Raw genomic sequence first — 17,937 nt, 5'->3', positions numbered from 1 at the left:
CTGTTTCGTAGCCTGTTCGTGGGCTAGGCGTGACCCCATTATAGTAACCGCCCCAAGAGGGGACCGGGTCGAGTATATATCGTGAATGGGGATCTGCTTTGGAAGTGATGTGGTATGCTCGGCACGAATGCAGGGTGAAGTCGACGTGTGAATGGCATGCCAGCATTAGGATAAATGAGTGATAATAAGCTTGAGAGGCGTTGTGTCTCGATGTGGTCTTCTGGGCGAAGCTGTGCATCGGGCGCGCCGTTAAGCACAAGGTAGTGGTGATGCGGGCGACGCCACGGGTAGGGTAGTGACACCATGCGACGATCGTATGGAAATATGTGGGAGGAAACGGCTTATTGGCAGCCAAGGTATAAAAAGACAGAAACAAGGGGGAAAAAAATCGAAACTCCGTCGCTAAATGAGTGTAAGCCTGGCGGCTAAGTATGTCTAGGCCAGTGGAAATTAAAGATTCGTGAGGCAAGCGGCCTCAGACCCGAGCTTCGTTGAAACCTGGTTATGGCTTCAGCCGGGTCGGGATTGCCTGCTGCAGGAGGTGATCGGCACCAAACTGGGCTGGCAGAATATGCATAGACCCGCGAGCCCAGTTCGTTTTAAGAACCACAATCCCTCATATAGGGTGGGTATAATATTGTGCCGCATCAGATGCCGTTCGTACCAGGGGAATTCGACACGCATTTTCGCGCTCCACCTGGAAAAATCAGTGATAGCCGGTCGGGCTCGGGTATCCCGTCGACTCGTGATACATTGAATGTTGGTACGCGGAATTTGGGTAATTAGAATTCTGGTATTGCGACTGCGGGTACACCGATGCCTGGTAGGTCGAGGCTTGATATGTCGAGTTCGACGGGCTTCGGTGATCAGGCTGACCTGGTTGGCGGACCCTCCGGCCGTCGAGGAACTTGTTGCTGCGATTTTCGTAGTAGAGGTTGCGATCCTGTGCCGCCCTTCGAGCTTCGAACGCCGCTTTTTCCTCCTCGCTGAGCGAGAAAGCCTTCTTTAGCCAGCCAAAGGCGCTCTTCTTCTTCTTGAGACGCTTCTCGCCCTTGCCGCCCTGGGTAGTGCTCGAGTCATATGTAAGTGTCGTAACTTTACTCAACATGCTAGCACCGCCAGCCCGTGAAGGCACGTTCCGCGTGTGGCTAGGATAGTATCCGGAATTGGTGCCCTGCCTCGCGGGAAAGGCATTGTATGACGTATGCGGCCGTTGCTGCAACGGCGAGTGGGGACTGGCCTGAACTGGGTGATAGATCTGCCGGTCAGATAACGGTGATGGCATGGTGTGGGTGAAAATGGGGGGAGAGGGCTCGGGAATCGCGGCGCTTGCTCGGTTCCGCAGGTCGATGTCCGATCCATACGCAGAGTCTGGTGGTGGGAGGGGTGGCTGGGTTGGTTGGTCTCGAATTGATTCTCGGAGTTGTGGCGTTGACCTCATAACGTGGGGCGGAGGGATCTTGATTGACTCGGGTGGATTTGCCTTGAGCGAAACTCTCTGACGTAAGGACGATCGCTTAGGCAGACCTGGAGTGGAGGCAGGCTGCTGTTCGACGGACCCCCTGATGGTCGTCCTGGGTGAGAATGAGTCTCGCAAATTGGGGGAGTTGGGAGATAAAGGCTCCACGGTTTCTGCTGGCGTGTACTCCTTGACTGCAGGAGAAGGAAGCGGCGCGGGAAGTCTCGGCGTATAAGTGCGAGGCTGCAGGATGTACAGGGAGCCATAGGTATCATCCTCGTTATCGCCTTCCCTAGGACCGTCATTAGGCTCTTCTCTGTCCTGGCCTTCGCCCCCATCCGTATCACCAATGGTCTGATCCTTTGCGTCGTCATTAACTTCGTGATATACGTAGTCGTCGGCGGCAGTCGTGACAACCTCTTCATGAGTCGATGACTCTTCAGAGATTGCGTCATCTTGGCGTCGAGTATTATACTTCAAATCATCGAATGGATTTTCCAACGCTGGGCCGAGCTGAGCCGTGATGGTCAGCCTATTAAACTGGATCGAGTTCATGGGCGCGTGAGCGGCCGTGATCGATTCGCCCACGCTGTTCGAAGATGCTGGACTTCTGTTAGACATAACGGAGGGGGGGGGGCTAGACGCAGGCGATGTCTGCTGGCTCAATCGAACGCTGCTAACTTGAGGGAGGCTAAATGGCTCGATGTTGATCTATACCAGCAAATGATCAATCAGCACTTTCCTCTTTAACCCGTGCGGGATGCCGGCAAGGGAATGAAAGCATTGTACAACTTACCCATGTCCTGCGGCTAACCTCACCAGCCTTTTTCTGCATCTCAGCAACCATGGTTGAAAGTTCAGTGGACAACTCGTCCAGTTTGCTTGCTCGGTGCTGCAGATCTTTAAAGGCCCTCTGCCACCCGTCCGTGTTACCGTTCATCGCGTTGTAAATGTCGTCAATGTCGGGGTATTGGCTTCGCCTCGGGCTATTACGTTGTTCGGAGAGATACGCGATGAAATCCTGGGTAGAGCGGAGACCTTCGGCAAAGTCGTTCTCATACTGGTCGGCCATGGACGCGGTCCGATTGAGAATATGTTCAATGACCTCGTTGTTTTGGATTAGTTCGGCGCGATAATTACGATCCTCGAGTAGCTTCTCGAAAACCTCGAGATGGTCAAGGGGCAACCGTAGGTATTTTATGCGTCCAGAGAGGTCGGTGGCAGCTTGTTGGAAATCCTCGAGCGCGACTTCGAGGAACTCGTCAATCTCGTCGATGTGTCCTTGAATAATGGACACAACCTGGTCATCGCTATTCGCCTTTCCGTTCAAAAGCAAGTTCATGCCGAATGATATCTGAGACATGAGCTTACGTAGCTCATGCTGTGTCTGACCGGGTCGGTACCGCCACCGCAAACAATGCGGCTCTTCGTTCTTCTCTTGGGCAATGAGGCGCTCTCGGCGAGTTTTTGCATCGTACTGGCGAAGCTTGGGCTTATCAGCTGGACCTCTCGTCGCCTCGACCAAGGATTCGTTGAAGGCATTTTGCATTGACGGGATCGGGTGAGCATGGGCTGGCGCCTTGGGTGAGCGGTTCTTCAGCCGTAATAGTCTAATCTCGGCTTCCGAGGGGGGGTGGAGGGTCAGGGGCGAGGAGGTTTTGGGGTTGGCGATGCTAACGGCGGCGCTAGCGCCGGTGGTGACAGAAGAACCGTCGGAGGGAGGCATTAATACTATCGGTGGGGGATTATCGTAGGAGTCCAGCGTTAGGACGGGAAGGTGTGTAGTGGTCATCGTGGGAATACAATCAGAGACGGGCGGCTTATAAGTGATACCTTCTCTATTCTCTCCACGTCAATCAAGCAACAGCGCACCGCCACCACGTCGTTGGCAAGTCTCAGTCCGCCTTTGCTGTGTGCCCTCGGATCCCAGAAAGATTGGATTGTGCAGTTAGGAAGAGATGGCGTGCCGCATTCGGAAAATTGGAGGCAAAATCAGAAGGTTATCCTTCTAGGAGACTGCAGGGCGCTGCCCATGGAATGTTTCCAAAGCAGTCAAACTCGAATGTTTCGAAGCTCCAAGTGAACGGGTTTTTTGGTTCGTGGGCAGGGACCAACTACACAAACATCTATAGTCGATGAGGTTGAGCTTGAGCCGTTTCTCAAAACACAGGAAAAGGGTTCGGGCCGGAGAAACGCTTCCGGTTTATGCGTGGGATGACCGTTTCCTTGAGATCGGACAATGTTTGTCGTTTCGCCCAGCTATCGACAAGATAAACAACTCGGGAGTTCGGCAAGACGCTCTTGTCAGCTAGGCACGACTTTGCGAAGCATGTCCTGACTTGGTCTCGTTGATGGACAACTTTTGATTTCGCCAGGCGACAAAAATAGCAGTTAATATCGACGTTTCCAAGGGAATGTTGACGACGTTGACGCGAGTTGGTTCGATAGGCCTCCAGAGCTTAGCAGAGAGAAAAGCGCGATTCACACAAACAAGTCAAGAGGCGTCTTGCAGCTCGAGGTCCAACGCGTTGTTAGGCCATCAAATCCTTGGCGCACAGATGATGGAAGAGAGCGGTTCTCAGCGGAATTGTCCAAATCGGGTGTTTACATTAGACGTCGTCAAGGTGAAACCCAAGCAGAAAGTCGTCGCTCCGTAACGGTCATGAACATGCGAATTGAAGATGCAGATGCAGGCGTCAGATGGAGGTTTGGGGTCGTCAACTCCAGTTCGTATCCTGAGGAGAGGTTTCAGGTCTGTCAAGCAGGAACAGACGAAGTGGGGGAAGAGGGAAGAAAAAGGTGTGAGATGGTGAATGGTAAATCCCAGTCGTGGCTCTGAGCAGGAGAAAAGACCCCGGCTTCAAGGTAGTGCACAAATAAAGGGGGCCAGACGATGGCTTGTGCTACCAAGCTCAGGGACAGGGGGAAAGAAGTCAAGGGTCTTGGTGTTCGTATGATATACCAGGAACCAGGGACAAGCCTCTCTCCGAGGTGAAGTATGGGGACAGGCTTCGTGAACACAGAGTCGTTGCGCCTCCCTATGTACGAAGTGTTTGTTCTGTATACTTTACAGCCCTGTTTGCCGTTTCAGGCCTAGGCCAAATTAACGTGTAATCCGGAGGCGTCTTGATGCTGGGCGGCCGCAATGATTAAAAGAGGCGCTGAGAAGATCATTTATCATGGACCGGATTGACCGGTGAAGGCATTGACAGTTGCGGCGAGAAACTTGAGCGGTCTTGTCTCTGCCATCGACAACACTATTATCATCAAGGAAAATAGGGAAAGGGCGGCTAGTACATATTCAATCTAGGGTCGTAATATGGGGAGGACAAAGTGGTAGTAATGTCCGTCAGGAGAGCGACCGGAACCCAGACCGCAGGAATCTCGGCAAGGGTGTCGATAGTGCACGTATTGATGTAGTGTACACTACTCCAGACTTGGAGATGGGCTGTGCTCTTGGGGGCCTATGCCTATCCTACCATCAGAAGCCTCATCAACGATGTCGTAATGTATCAATCCTACTTGGACGAAGGAGCGAAGAAGGAGGAGGTGGGAGGGTGGTCAAAGTACTTTGAGGTACACTCTCCCACCCTCAAGCATCGAAGTCTTCGCTCCCGGCGACAGAGACGCAGGAATTATGCGCCTGTCCTTCTCTGTTCTTCTCAGTGTCGAGCGATTATCCAATGACTTCCAGCTCCAAGGCGTCACATCCGCCTATTGATCAATTGATCTGGCAGCACATCACTAGTGTGGTTAAAAGGAGCAAGCTGGACGCGTATGCGGGTATAAACTCCTTGTCGTCTGCACAAATACGTTAGGACGCAGCGATTGGTTCAGGCTTGGCACGTCTGACCCGGTTTATCGCTGTCCTGTTGGTGGGTCAGCAGAGCGATTCTTAAAATCGAGTGGGCTACCCAGTAATAATACGACCCTGCCCAGGCCACTTCGGGCTCCTCGTCCTTTGAGAACATTGAAATATTGTTCTTGGTTGGACATCAATGTAAGACGAAGGACGGCAAAGCATCGAGGAGTGCTGATGTACGAAGTACAAGTATGTACACCACTATAAACACGAAGTATGAGGTGGGCAATACCGAACTTCGTAGCACTTCGCATGTGCACGAAGCTGTGTATCGTCATCATATGAAGAAGTATGAATTTGGGGGACAGATCGATTTCGGGGGCAGTCTCCCTGCGATGTAGCACCAGAGTGTAGTACTAATACTTGTACGCAGCTCTGCAGCTACCTTGAGAGCAAGGATTGATAAGAAAGGGTGTCCAAGACGGCAGGACCTGTCCAGTCAAGGGGAACCGAGAAAGCACGACCAGGGCCAGGAACAGGTAGAGCACGGACATGTGGACCTAGGTATATATATGTCATCAATTGATGTGTCGTTTTGCAGTTCGGGGGGTACCAATTGCCATGCATCGTGTACTGTTTTTAGTGCTTATCACCCGAGGATGTACACCAAAGCTTCAGCCTCTGTCTGTCCTTCCTCCTGCAGTTTACTCGAGTACTTCGCAGTTCGTACTTACAGATAGAGAATTGGACGAGTCTGGATGACCTACTTCGTAGTGACCTCGAAATCCAAATAATCCGTCCGTCCTCACGGATAATTATTAAAAATAAACTGCTTGGCTCCCAGGGACCTTCTCGAAGCCCGTTGTCTTAATATTCGGTACCAGTAAACGCAAAATCAACCAACATCACATTAGAAGAAGGAAAAAAAAAAATCTGAAAAATCCGATATTGCGTGGATCAATGGGTCCAATACTTGCTGCATCTGCATGCATTATGCTGCCTGCTGCTGCGTGCTGCGAGGTAATAAGGGAACATTGAACAACAATTCTTATTTCGATGCTGAAAATTATATGCTCTCCTGTGAAGTACGAAGTGGTAGACGCACACGACCTGCGCCGCCGTCCGATCCCAGTGCCTGCGGTCCTGCGTTGCAGTTCACTGGCCAAGGTGCCCAGCTGTGTGTTATTCGCAGTCAGTGTACTTGGAGTTCCCTACCATCCTTGTCACCTCCCTCATCATCCCTCCACCTTTTCTACCCTTGAACCTTCCACTCTATCGTTCGATGGTCGCTACGAGGTGTTAGTATGCAGCTTGAGGGGGCAAGGAGCAAGAGAAGAGCGCAGGTAAGTGGCGACGATGTAACGCAGGACGATGAGCAATACTTCGACGAATACTTGCGTACTTCGCCGCCATGGAGAGTTCAACAGCCAGGCGACGACTTAGATTGGTGAAGAAGCCGGTCAAATGGAGTCTAAACGGGCGGCACAGGAGAATTCGGACGTGGATTGAGATCGAAATCTTAAAACCGGAGATTAATACATCATCGTCAAGACTAGTCGAGCCTTGGCTTTTCAATTCCTCGTCATTTCTCTCTTTTCGCAGGTCAGGAGGGGCGTCTTAACGCAGTTGTGGTGTACTGGACTATTAGCGCTGGAAGCCCAAGAAAGATCAAGTGATTGATGGCGCTCTTTCTTCTTAGTCTGGCGCTACGCAGGGACTGACGCGGTCTGGCATCAACCAACTTCCCACTCCATCTGTCCCTGGCCTAGTTTGGATCAAAATCCGAATGCTCTCGATCGTCAAGCGCGGACAAGAGCAGCCAGCCCCAAGCCATCCCATCCCAGGCCTCGCCCCGCACCGGCGAATGCGCCTGTGCCTTTTAGGGAGCGAAAAACCAACGCCACGCCGTACCAAGACCGGAGGGTTCCTGAGTTCGGACGTCTTTCTTATCCCTACTAATATCACTAAAAGCCAACTAATACTTGTAGCGCTTGTGAGATTCGATTAATGACAAGAAAAGCCCGTCGTTCTCGTCACTCTCGTTCATATTTCGGGGTCTGACCAACATCCCACTATGACCCGTACTATTATTATACACTTATACGCTAATACGGAGCAATCATATCGCAAAAATGTCCCTTCATCCAATGTGCCAATATCCAGCATCAAAGGAGGGGGCGAAGGATCAAAATTGGTTGGTCGTCTTCGAGAACAGAAAAAATGATAATATGTGCCCTCATCTTCGGTCCCCGTTCAATAGGGCATGTGCCATTCATGCATTTCCCGGATGCCAGGCAAATCAGAGCTCTTGCATCTCCCTCCATGTCTGCACGCAATTCGCCGGGGCTGTCCAATATCTTCTGCTTTGGGGAATCAAGCTTGACCGCTTCCCCCATCCGGTCTCCGATTGGATTCCAGTCCCAAGACGGCTTAAAGCACGCCCGGTTATTATAGCGCCACTCGTGAGGTGAAATATGATGGAAATTGATCGAAAACGGCCTCTTCCAGAACCCTAGATGATGACCTTCTCCTTTTGCTCCAATATTGGTTCGTAGGGCTATCTCTACGGAGTTCTTCGTACGAGAGGAGAGAGGCCTGCACTAGCCAAGCCCGTGGCTTTCCGATCAAGGGTGTAAGACGGTTTTCTTCCCAGATGACTGGGCGAGATCTGCGCAGAGAGATGCCAAGACCTTGAGAAGCTGGGGCGTCGGCACGCTCTTCTAGATTACCTTGCTGGGATCTGCCCAAATGAAGGTAAACCCAGGATGTATTATTGGCCCAGACGACGATCTCTCATAGTAAGGTCAAGGATGCGATGGTCTTTTGGCAGGCACCGGAAAACCCATCCTCTTCACTTTTCAATATTCTGGCGGGAGACTTCTTATGCAAAGGGAACAAGCAAATCCCCAGTTAGGGCGTCAAGAGGGACAGTGCCTGCGTCTCCAGCAACGGTGTTGATTGATTCTTCCACGAAGAGAACGAGATCTGATGCCCAAAGATCTTCATCGGCATGAGTTGGGGTTAGCTTGGGCTGAGATCCTCTTCAGGGAGGGGATGTACACTTTTACATCGACTTACTGTCCACAAGGCGTGTCCAATAAGACGGGGTCAATGCCGGTGACCAGTTGGATACGAAGTTCAGGATCAGCATCCTTCACATAATACATCGGTCATCGGTAATGTCTTAATAGAAAGATGAAACATCGGTCTCAACTCGACTTCAAATTCCTCCTTCTGCGAGGGAGCTCGAAGGAACATGATTTTGCTTTCTACGCTATTGCTGTCGCTCACAAAGGTTGATCTTCCCTCTCATCTCCACTCGCCATATCGAGAGCTTATGACGAGATAGTGCGTTTCAAACTAGGTTTGGAACAGAAAGAGATCGTCTTTGGCGGGGGTACACTATAGCTCGTAGACAAATGTTGAATGGAACTCGTTCGGTTGGCTCTTGGCCATCTCCCGCACAGCCTTAAACCATCCTTCTCCTCCATGATTATATCGTCGTGTCCCTGCCCAAGTATTCTTCGGCCTTATTTGAGTTCAGAGTAAACGGAAGGCTCCACAATGTTCACGTTTCTATTCGAGCCATGCCAGAGGCTTTGGAAGATCGATTCTTCATAAAACTCATCAAATTCAACCCTCTATACGACCGTTTACTCTACAGGAACATCTCATGCCCAACCGAGCGTGCGCTTGCGCTCAGAAGCAGCCCACAGCACCTAAACCAAACCCGCAACCATACACATTTCCTTTACTCCTCCCCCAAGACCCATATCCTTCTTCTCTTTCTTCTTCTTCTTCTTCTCCGCCCCTCTAAGCCCCTGGCGCCGCCTTCAGCGTCACCTCAGCAGCCTTCTTCGCCAACTCCTCATCAGTCGCATCAGCCAAAGCTGCAGCCTCCGCCTCCTCAGCACTCTTATCCACCTTCGGCTTCTGCCCCTTAGGCTTCTTCATAGCCGCCTTCTTCTTCGCCTTCTTGGCAGCGGCCTCCTCCTTGGCCTTCTTCACCTCGTCACCGCCGAAGCTCTCGCGCCACTCGAGTCCCTTCTCGGGCTTGATGTTGCCGAAGAGGTAGGCGGCCTTCCCGATCTCGTGGCCGGGCTTGATGGAGTCCGCGGTCCAGGTGTCGGGGATGAGGATGGGTTCGGCCTTGAGCTGGTCGAGGATCGAGGCGGCGGTGTCGGGCATGAAGGGGGTGAGGACCGCGGCAAGGAGGTGGATCAGGTTGAGGGCGAGGCCGACGACGGCACCGCACTTGGCCGGTTCGTTCTCGGCGAGTTTGTTGTCGAGCTTGTGGGATTGGAGGAAGGCGTTGCCGGCCTGAGAGATGAAGAGAACGGTGGCCAAGCCGGCCTTGATCTTTACAGCATCCATCTCTTCGAGGTATTGCGCGAGGAGCTTGTTGATCTCGGCCTTGAACTCGTCAATGGTGGCATCCTGGTACTCGGTGTAGTTGGGCACGACGTTGCTGTAGTTCTTTCCGTTGACGAATTTCACAACGCGGCTGACAAAGTTGCCAAGGTTCTTCAGAAGCAAGTTGTTGTTGCAGCTGATAAAGTCATCCCAATTGAATTCACTGTCTCCCGCCTCAGGTCGGTGGGAGAGAAGGTAGTAACGGAACACATCCGGACCCACGCCGGTCTTCTGGGCAGAGTCACCAAACACACCGATGCCACGGGACTTGGAGAACTTGCCGCCTTCGTACGTGAGGTATTCGGTCGCCGCAAGGTGGTGAAGCTTGGTCCAGTTGTCTCGGGTGCCAATCTGACTTCCGGGGAAGATGACGGAGTGGAAGACAACGTTATCCTTGCCGAGGAACTGGTAGAGCTGGACGTCGGGGTTGTACCACCACTTCTTCCACTCGTCAGTGTAGCAGGCAGTAATGGAGACGTAGCCAATGCAAGCGTCGAACCAGGGGTAGATAACCTTCTTTTCGTAGCCAGGGAGCGGGACTGGGGTTCCCCACTTCATGTCTCTCGTAATGCTTCGACCATCCAGACCCTGCTTCAACCAAGCCGCCGTGATCTGCTTGGCGTTGGGGGACCAAGCTCCCTTGACAGAGGACTCTTGGAAGAAAGCCTCGATCTCAGGCTGGAGCTTATCAAGCTTGAAGAAAATGTGGTTCGTATCCTTGGTGACGGGAGTAGAGCCCTCGACCTTGCAGCGAGGCTTCTTCAGGTCGAGAGGGTCCAAGAGCTGTCCACATCCGTCACATTGGTCACCGCGGGCATCACCATATCCGCACTTGGGACATTCGCCCTCAACGAATCGATCGGCGAGGAAAGCATGGTGGTGCTCACAGTAGAGCTGGGTGGTATTGCGCTCCTCGAGGAAGCCGTTCTCCTTGAGCTTGAGGAAGATTTCTTGAGTGATGACAGTCTGTGGTTCGGTAGTCGTTCGTCCAAATATATCGAAGCTGATTTTGAACCACTTGTAAATGTCGGCGTGGATCTTGTGGTACTTGTCGCATAGCTCTCGTGGAGTGACACCCTCAACTAGAGCTCTCGCCTCCGTCGTCGTTCCGTACTCATCCGTGCCTACCAGAGATTCGTTTTAAGTTAGGAAAATATCAATTCTGCAGGATAGGGAAGAAGGGGTCGGGGAGAGTGTCTATAGGAGCATACCGCAAACATAGAGAGTGTTGTGGCCTCGGCCTCTGCTGTACCGCGCAAACACGTCGGCAGACAAGACGGATCCGATAATGTTGCCAAGATGAGGAACATTGTTGACGTAGGGAAGCGCACTCGTAATGAGCACGTTCCTCCTGCCCGGTTCGGGCAAGATTGGGCTTTTGGCAGTCTGCGCTCCTTCAGCCATGGCAAGTTCGTAGTGCGGGGCAGATGAAGATTGGAGATGTGACGGGAGGAACGGGGCTAAGAGAGGAGGATGTGAAAAGTAGGTTTTCTCGACGCTCGATGGAGGGGCGGATAGAACGAGGTACAAGGTAGTGTATTATAGAGTGGGGCACTCCGAGAGACTTCGATGTTGCAAGCGAATCTCAATGTTCAATGTTTACGGTTCAATAAGGAATCCACACGCTTTCTAAGTTGAGAAACGAGCAGGGAGAGGACCGATTGATGTTAAAGGGAGACCAGCAAGAGTCAAATTTTGAGGGCGGGCGCAAAGCTGGACTTTGAAATCAAGTGACTCACATCATTCAGACCATCTAAAACGCCACCAGGGGGAAGAGGAAAGAGCACTTGAGCCGCGCAAGAGAAGACAAACAGCAAACATCTGCATCAATGTCCGATGTGGCGACTAAACATTGGGGTTCGCTGTATTTTACGAAGAATACAATGCATCAAGCCTACGGCTCCTTGGAAAGAATCTTGGGTATCAATTTGGCTACACTTGACTGCAAAAACTTACATCTGCAATCGAAATGCGCATCCTGACGTCTTCTTGGAGATGCTCAAGATTTCGATTGGCATTTGACGCAAAATTCCGGCTGCGACGCGGGGTCACGCACCTCATTCAGGTACCTAAGTACCTCCCACTTGACCCCTCATTTTGCTCAATTGGTCTAGTGCATTCACTTTGTCTTGTCATCTCAAGGGCGGCTTGTTAAACTTGTTAAATCGAGGGCTTGCAACGAACGATTCGACTCAATTCGAAGGGCAGGATTGACATTGATTAGAGCCTAATCAGGACTTCCATAGGAAAGGACCATTGTACAACTGTACGCATTGAGCTTTGCCAATGCTTGAAAACAACTCGAGTATGACAGATCCATGAGGACTGCGGCGGCTTCCGTGGCACCTTCATAGTAGTGTCTGTCTATCGATGTCGTCTTTTATAAGGCTATCTTCATGAACGTCAAGTCGTATATGCTAAACTAGCTTTTTTCTAAGCTGTCGAGGTCGTTCCTATTTTGGGAACTCCCTGCCAGCTACATACATCAATGTACCCATGCAAGAGCCACAGCTTTTTGTACCCGTGCATACCACTGAACCCTTCCATTTTCCTTTCAGTCATCTTAATCCTTCAACATTTTCCGTGGATAGAGAAATTTACGAGTCCAGAACCGTCGGAGCGCGGATGGTCTGCCCCTTGAGCTTCTCCAAGCCCTCGCCGCCCTATATCCATGTTAGCGAAATTGATTCCGTAGACATTCCGTAGACATTGTGGGTGGACCCGAGAGAATCATAATGTGTTGCGGGTGCGGGCACAACTTACATAACTGAAGAGAGGGGACACCTCGACGCCAGTGTCGGCAGTCTCTGCCTCCACGACGGCACCAGCAGCCTCGACCCAGCGCCTACCCTGCGCCATGATATCGCGCTTGCTAGTATCGGGATCGTCCTCACCAGTGCCCCTCGCATTCTTGAGTGGCGAGAACTCATCCTCGCGCTTCACTTCCAGAGAAGCAAACTTGCTAAGCTCCAACATGGGGAACACGTCAAAGACAAACTGCTCGAGCTTGATGCCGTTGGGCTTAGTGGGCTTAACGCTCTCCCCAGTGGCTAGATCAACATAGGGAATCTTCTTGCGTGCGATGTGGTGGGGGAGCTTGTCAGCCCACTGAGGAATACTCTCGAGGAAGCTGAACGAATAGTAGTGGTTGACAATGTTGGCGGCGCGGAACTTGAGAACACCGGGCTGCTGAGGGTCCTCGGCTGAGGCGGTGGCTTCATCGATCTCGGAGTACTCGACGACGTCGGGTCGACCGTTCTTCAGGAGAATGAGACCGACGGACTCAGTGGCGTTTCGCTTGCGGACGACCTTGGTAGCAATATCGACATTCTTGGAGGCGGAGAAGCCAATGAAGACGGGATCCGCAACCTTGACGAGGCAGTTATCGACACAGTACGCGTGGATGTGTTCGATTCCCCGCTTGCGCAAATCATCGAGGACGCCCTGGACGACGAGGGCCTGGTAGATACCACCATTGCCATCGGGAGCTACGGCAACCTTGGACTTGGACTCGAGGAGGATCTTGCCATCGTTGGAGATGCAAGGCAAAACACCCTGCTCGAAAATGACGACGTTGGACTCCTTTAGGCCAAAGTAGTTGTTCTCCTTGAAGAAGGCTTCGGTGGGACCGCGGGTAGGACCGCTAGTCATGACGTACCAAGGCACGACGGCGGCAGCACCACCCGATTTCTTGGAGGCAAGTTCCTCGATCTTCCGGATACGCTCGGCCTGGATCTGGAACAAGCTCTTGTGGGAGGGGAGGCCAATGTCGAAGCAGCCCTTGGGGGCGGAGCTGCCCAACCTAGTGCCCTGACCACCGGCCATGAGGACGACCGCCACCTTGTTCTGTGAAATAAGGTCAAGACCTAGATCGTACCACCGATCGATATCATCCTTGGCCGAGTCGAGGATACTCGCCCTGGCGGACTCGGGAAGGGGCTCGAGGCCAGTTTTCGCGCTTTCATCTTCGACCTTGGGGGGGTTGAGTGCCCGGTTGGTGATTTCGTTGATGTACTCAGGCTTAAACTTCTCGAGCTGTTCGAAGAGCGTCGCCTGTTCAGAGGCATCGAGGCTATCGTAGAATGTGAAGACCTGGCCCTGACCAGCCTTGGTGTACTTTGCCTTCAGGTCGGCGACTCGTTCAGCAGATGGGGCAGCCATACTGGGCAGGAAATTCGTTGAGATTGACGTCTTCAAATAGAGGGGAGGAGCTAGTGGGGTCGCTTCACGGAAAGGGGTATCTCGACGGTAACACAACAAACTCTGTAGAAGAACGAGAAGCGTCAACGAAACGAAACCTGGAGAAACAAGAAGAAAGACGATGGGAATAAAATCTACAAAGGAGAAAGGGGACCTCAGGCCAGATAAACTATGTCCAGAGAAACGGGTGAGACGGCGTCAGCTCAGCTTCCGACGCTACACCCGCCCGGGGCTGGAAGCTTGAATCCCTGAAGTCATTGAGGGGCACAATTGCCCAATGGAGCCAAACAGGGGTCTTGGCTGGCTGCATTACAGGCACTCTTAATTGCTCGTATTGATTGATTGACCCAGCAGGCTTAGCCCAGCCTCACCAGTGACTTCCCCACTTGACTATTTCCCTGTATTGCCCCTGCCCTGGAACCCTTCGGGGAACAGGGGCGGTGGAAGGAGGCACTTGGAGTGGGAGAAGGTGGAGCCCAATTGCCGAGCCACCATCGGGTTCCAGGCGATTTCTCCAGTGAGGCAAGAAAGGCGACAACGTGGTGTGTGTTCATCATTGAACATTTTATTGGTTCCTTATTCCTTCCACGAACTTGACACCATCAGAATGTTCTCTGAGGGAAGCTCGTCCAAATTGATTACACCTTTACCTTTGCGGCTTATGCCGTCCTGTTGGGATTCATCCCACCCCATCAACGCATCACATGGGCTGAGCGGAGCTGAATCCATAGGGTTGAGCAGTGCGAGACAGTTGAAGAAGGTCCGAAGTACGAAGTACGAAGCTCTGAGCGCCCGAACCAGGACGATCAATCAATTGATGCAATTTCAGACAGCGAACTCGAACGACACGAACTTCTGAAAGTTGAATGATACAATACTAACCAAATTGAACTGCTTGGGAATCGAAAGGATACAAAGTAAAGAAAAGAGGAAAAATCAATCTCACTGCATCCATTTGGAGCAACATATTTCCGCACCATTCGACTCTACATAAAGCACTATGGTCCAAGCTCCAACATCCAGTATTCCCATCCCTCGTCTAAATCTCGTTGCCATGTGCTGCGAGCCTGGTACGAACCAGACCAGGAAAAGTTTCTAGTAGTTCTCCGTCTAGCCTTCCGGGGTTGGGAACCAGGGATCTCTGAGGCGATGTTAAGGCAGGTCCCTTCACATCTTTTTATCCGGAGATTGTCATTCTCGCCGCTGGTAAGCTGGCTTGCCCGCATCTCTCGTGGATTGCTACATCGTCAGCCCTCGAGAGGGCGACGGACTCTAGACGCTTGCTGAACTAAAATCTAAATCTCCGATCGGCCGGGGAGATATTTCGCTCCTTGTTTTCATGAGTAGTGCAAGTCGCTCATCATATTATATCGGTTCTGAGCAGTCGAGCCTGCCTTGAAACAGTTGTTGAGCCCGCAGCCTTGGAATCGGGAAATCGAAACGATTCGATGTAAGACTTGGCTTTTGACGGATCAAGATCAAGAGAATTAAGCCACATGGTGAAAGGTACCGTCCGTGGACAGTTGTAAGACTCTGCCACGGTACATTATTTCATGACTGTAGAAAAAAGTCTGCGGACAAGTTAGACGTCTCGTTCACCTCAGCCGCCCGCGCCTAGTGGCAGCCTGCTGAGACAAGAGCCGTGCTCCCGACTTCCATCTGAGCGAGAGCAGTGATCTTCAGTCGATAAAGAACCTTAAAAGATGTGAACCGGAAACTCACAAGGACCATGCTGGTGTGATGAGTTTTGCTATTGGCGTCCCGTAAGAAGAGGGGACCGTCCTTCGAAGCTACTTGTAGGCGATTGTTGGGCAAGAAACGTCTCGTTAAATACTTGGTGGTGAGAAACTAACAGCTACGATGTTGATAGATGGCAAGCGAATCGCCTATCCCACAAGACGAGGCCCACGCAAGTCTGACCATCTAGTTATTTTGAACCCTCTTCGCTAGCGGTGATAGCTTGCACTCTTGAATAAATCCCACTTGATATCGACCCGGTTTTATTCGATTACATTATGGAACTCTAGCCGGGCCAGTATTGTACCGTCAATTTACTTGCTGAGATCCGGATAGTTGATATTCAACTTCATAGCCTTAGCCCGTAGCAGTCGGTTCGCCATTACTGCTCCAATCGCCCCGGGGTTATCATGGGTCCCCGCAAGGCGCCAATACTCGGCATCCGGATCCCAGTCCTCATCCTCGTGCCACCCCCATTCCTCCCATAGTTCAATCAACTTGTCCTTAAAGTAACACTGGGCTAGGTCGATGATGAACGGCGTCTGTGAGCGTCTGTCTACTATTACGTTGCGTGGTTGACAATCACTCATAATAACGCCGCGTCTATTGATATCGTGCACAATATCGACGGCAGATTGCACTATACCTTGCCACTTCTCCGGATCTGGAGGGGCTAGCGGCGAGGTGGCTATGTTCCGTAGATTATATCCGGGGACCCATTCCAGAAGAACGCCCTTGATCTCAAAGTAAGGCGCCGTCTCTGATTGTATCAAGTCCGGAGGTACGTCAGAGTTCTGTAGCACGAGCCGCACATGGGCGTACATCCGCGGTATCGAGATGCCCTGGAGGTCTTTCAGACGCGCGTACGCCTCAGTCTCACAGTCGAAGTACTCATCGCAATCCTGCCATAGGGCCGCCTCATACTTCGCTCTACCCTCCGGGGTGCCATCAAGGAGGTCGCCAGCACGCGGGGGGAGTAGCTCGGCCTTCTTTTTCTCCTCTAGCTCGCGAAGAAAAGGGCCAATCTCTCCCCGTCGTACGAATGATTGGAATAAAGTTTCGTCCGCCGCCGTATGCGGCACGTACTCATCTAAGATGTCCCGGAGATCTGTGCCGAACCGGCGATCATAAAGCTTGAGCACTGCGCGGATATTGCTGCCAGGTATGGTTCTGATGACAACGTCCATCACGGGGGACATGGTGATGCTAAACAGTTTGAGGATGAGTACCCCAACTGTTTCGGGTAAGGGCGGATCGTAGTAGCTCTCGAGGACTTCTAGCTGCAGGCCCTTCCCTGGCTGGTAGAGCACGGGAGTAGCGTTGGACCTGAGTGCCATGCTGGTTAGTGATTCTTAGTAAACATGGTTGGCTACACTACACGTACATGTTCAAGTCGTAGGTGTAGACAAAATGATGCAATGACGTTGTTGAAGAATATGACCAGTAAACGACTTTAAATTAAAAACTTGTAGAAGAGAGATGATCGAAGGCAGCAATCGTGTAGATCCTATTCAACGTTGTCGATGCTTTTGATACGCTAACCCACTGTGAAATGTGCAAAAGCGCGGGTTCAATGTTGACTTCTATCACTAGTTTGGTCACACGTTGCGAATTAATACCGAGAGCTACAGAGGTCTATATTCTATGATTGGATTTTCATCCGGTTCCCGGAATCTCCAAGAGCTCCGTTGAGAACTAGAGAAGAGGTCTGCCATGCACCTTTGGCGGTGCATGGCCGACATTGAACGAGCAAGCACAGATTTAAGATACATGTCATCACCAGCCAACTCGGAAGCAAACTCAAGAATATATCAGGATAGCAAAGGACACTATAACACGCAAGGATGGTGGACGGTGATCGGAGTCTTCAAAGTTATCGGCGTTAGGAGAAGGCGAGACACTAGCCGTACCTTGTATAGACGGTTCACAGCTCCACAAGCTTGACACTTCACCCAACAACTTAGGAACCTGACTTAGAAACTCTAAGCTGTGCTGTTTGCTAACATCAAGCACGTTCGAGGACACGGGCAGAAATAATTAAATGGATTTCATCAAAATCTCATGCTGTGTACCTCCAGCTCACATCCCACAGATCACTTTCGAAAAATAAAGAAATAATAATAAAAATGATATAATAAGCTGGACAGCTCTCCCGAGCCGCATCGGGCAAACCCCCATACAATAGGGAATACGGCCGAGGACACCTGAGACATGGTGGACAACTCCATACATTCCAAGTAGGTCAAAAGTGCTGGCCGGTGTCCACAAAGAGCTTCTCCAGATTCGGCCAAGGCACCAATGATCCCTTTATCCCCGATCCAGCAGG

The 17,937-nt window shown here is 51.6% G+C and overlaps 3 protein-coding genes and 1 pseudogene across 3 annotated transcripts; all 4 read right to left on the bottom strand.

Moving 5' to 3' along the window:
* Nucleotides 1-706: 706 nt before the first annotated feature.
* Nucleotides 707-3,251, bottom strand: SAPIO_CDS5546 (Uncharacterized protein; the record flags this gene model as incomplete). The annotated part of the gene is made up of 2 exons (XM_016787853.1): nt 707-2,170; nt 2,256-3,251. The coding sequence occupies 2 exons, from the start codon at nt 3,249-3,251 to the stop codon at nt 707-709; spliced, it is 2,460 nt and encodes an 819-aa protein (XP_016642168.1).
* A 5,823-nt stretch (nt 3,252-9,074) lies between these two features.
* Nucleotides 9,075-11,078, bottom strand: SAPIO_CDS5545 (Methionine--tRNA ligase; the record flags this gene model as incomplete). Its single annotated transcript, XM_016787852.1, has 2 exons — nt 9,075-10,798; nt 10,886-11,078. 2 exons carry the CDS (start codon nt 11,076-11,078, stop codon nt 9,075-9,077), a joined length of 1,917 nt encoding a protein of 638 aa, XP_016642167.1.
* Nucleotides 11,079-12,271: 1,193 nt separating this feature from the next.
* SAPIO_CDS5544 (UDP-N-acetylglucosamine pyrophosphorylase) lies at nt 12,272-13,835 on the bottom strand (the record flags this gene model as incomplete). Its single annotated transcript, XM_016787851.1, has 2 exons — nt 12,272-12,337; nt 12,438-13,835. The coding sequence occupies 2 exons, from the start codon at nt 13,833-13,835 to the stop codon at nt 12,272-12,274; spliced, it is 1,464 nt and encodes a 487-aa protein (XP_016642166.1).
* A 2,090-nt stretch (nt 13,836-15,925) lies between these two features.
* SAPIO_CDS5543 lies at nt 15,926-16,948 on the bottom strand (annotated as a pseudogene; the record flags this gene model as incomplete).
* Nucleotides 16,949-17,937: the final 989 nt, after the last annotated feature.

The sequence above is a fragment of the Scedosporium apiospermum genome, assembly GCF_000732125.1.
Source record: "Scedosporium apiospermum strain IHEM 14462 chromosome Unknown SEQ_SAPIO_0099, whole genome shotgun sequence".
In the NCBI taxonomy this organism is placed as follows: domain Eukaryota; kingdom Fungi; phylum Ascomycota; class Sordariomycetes; order Microascales; family Microascaceae; genus Scedosporium; species Scedosporium apiospermum.
This window is presented reverse-complemented; position numbering and strand designations above follow the sequence as displayed.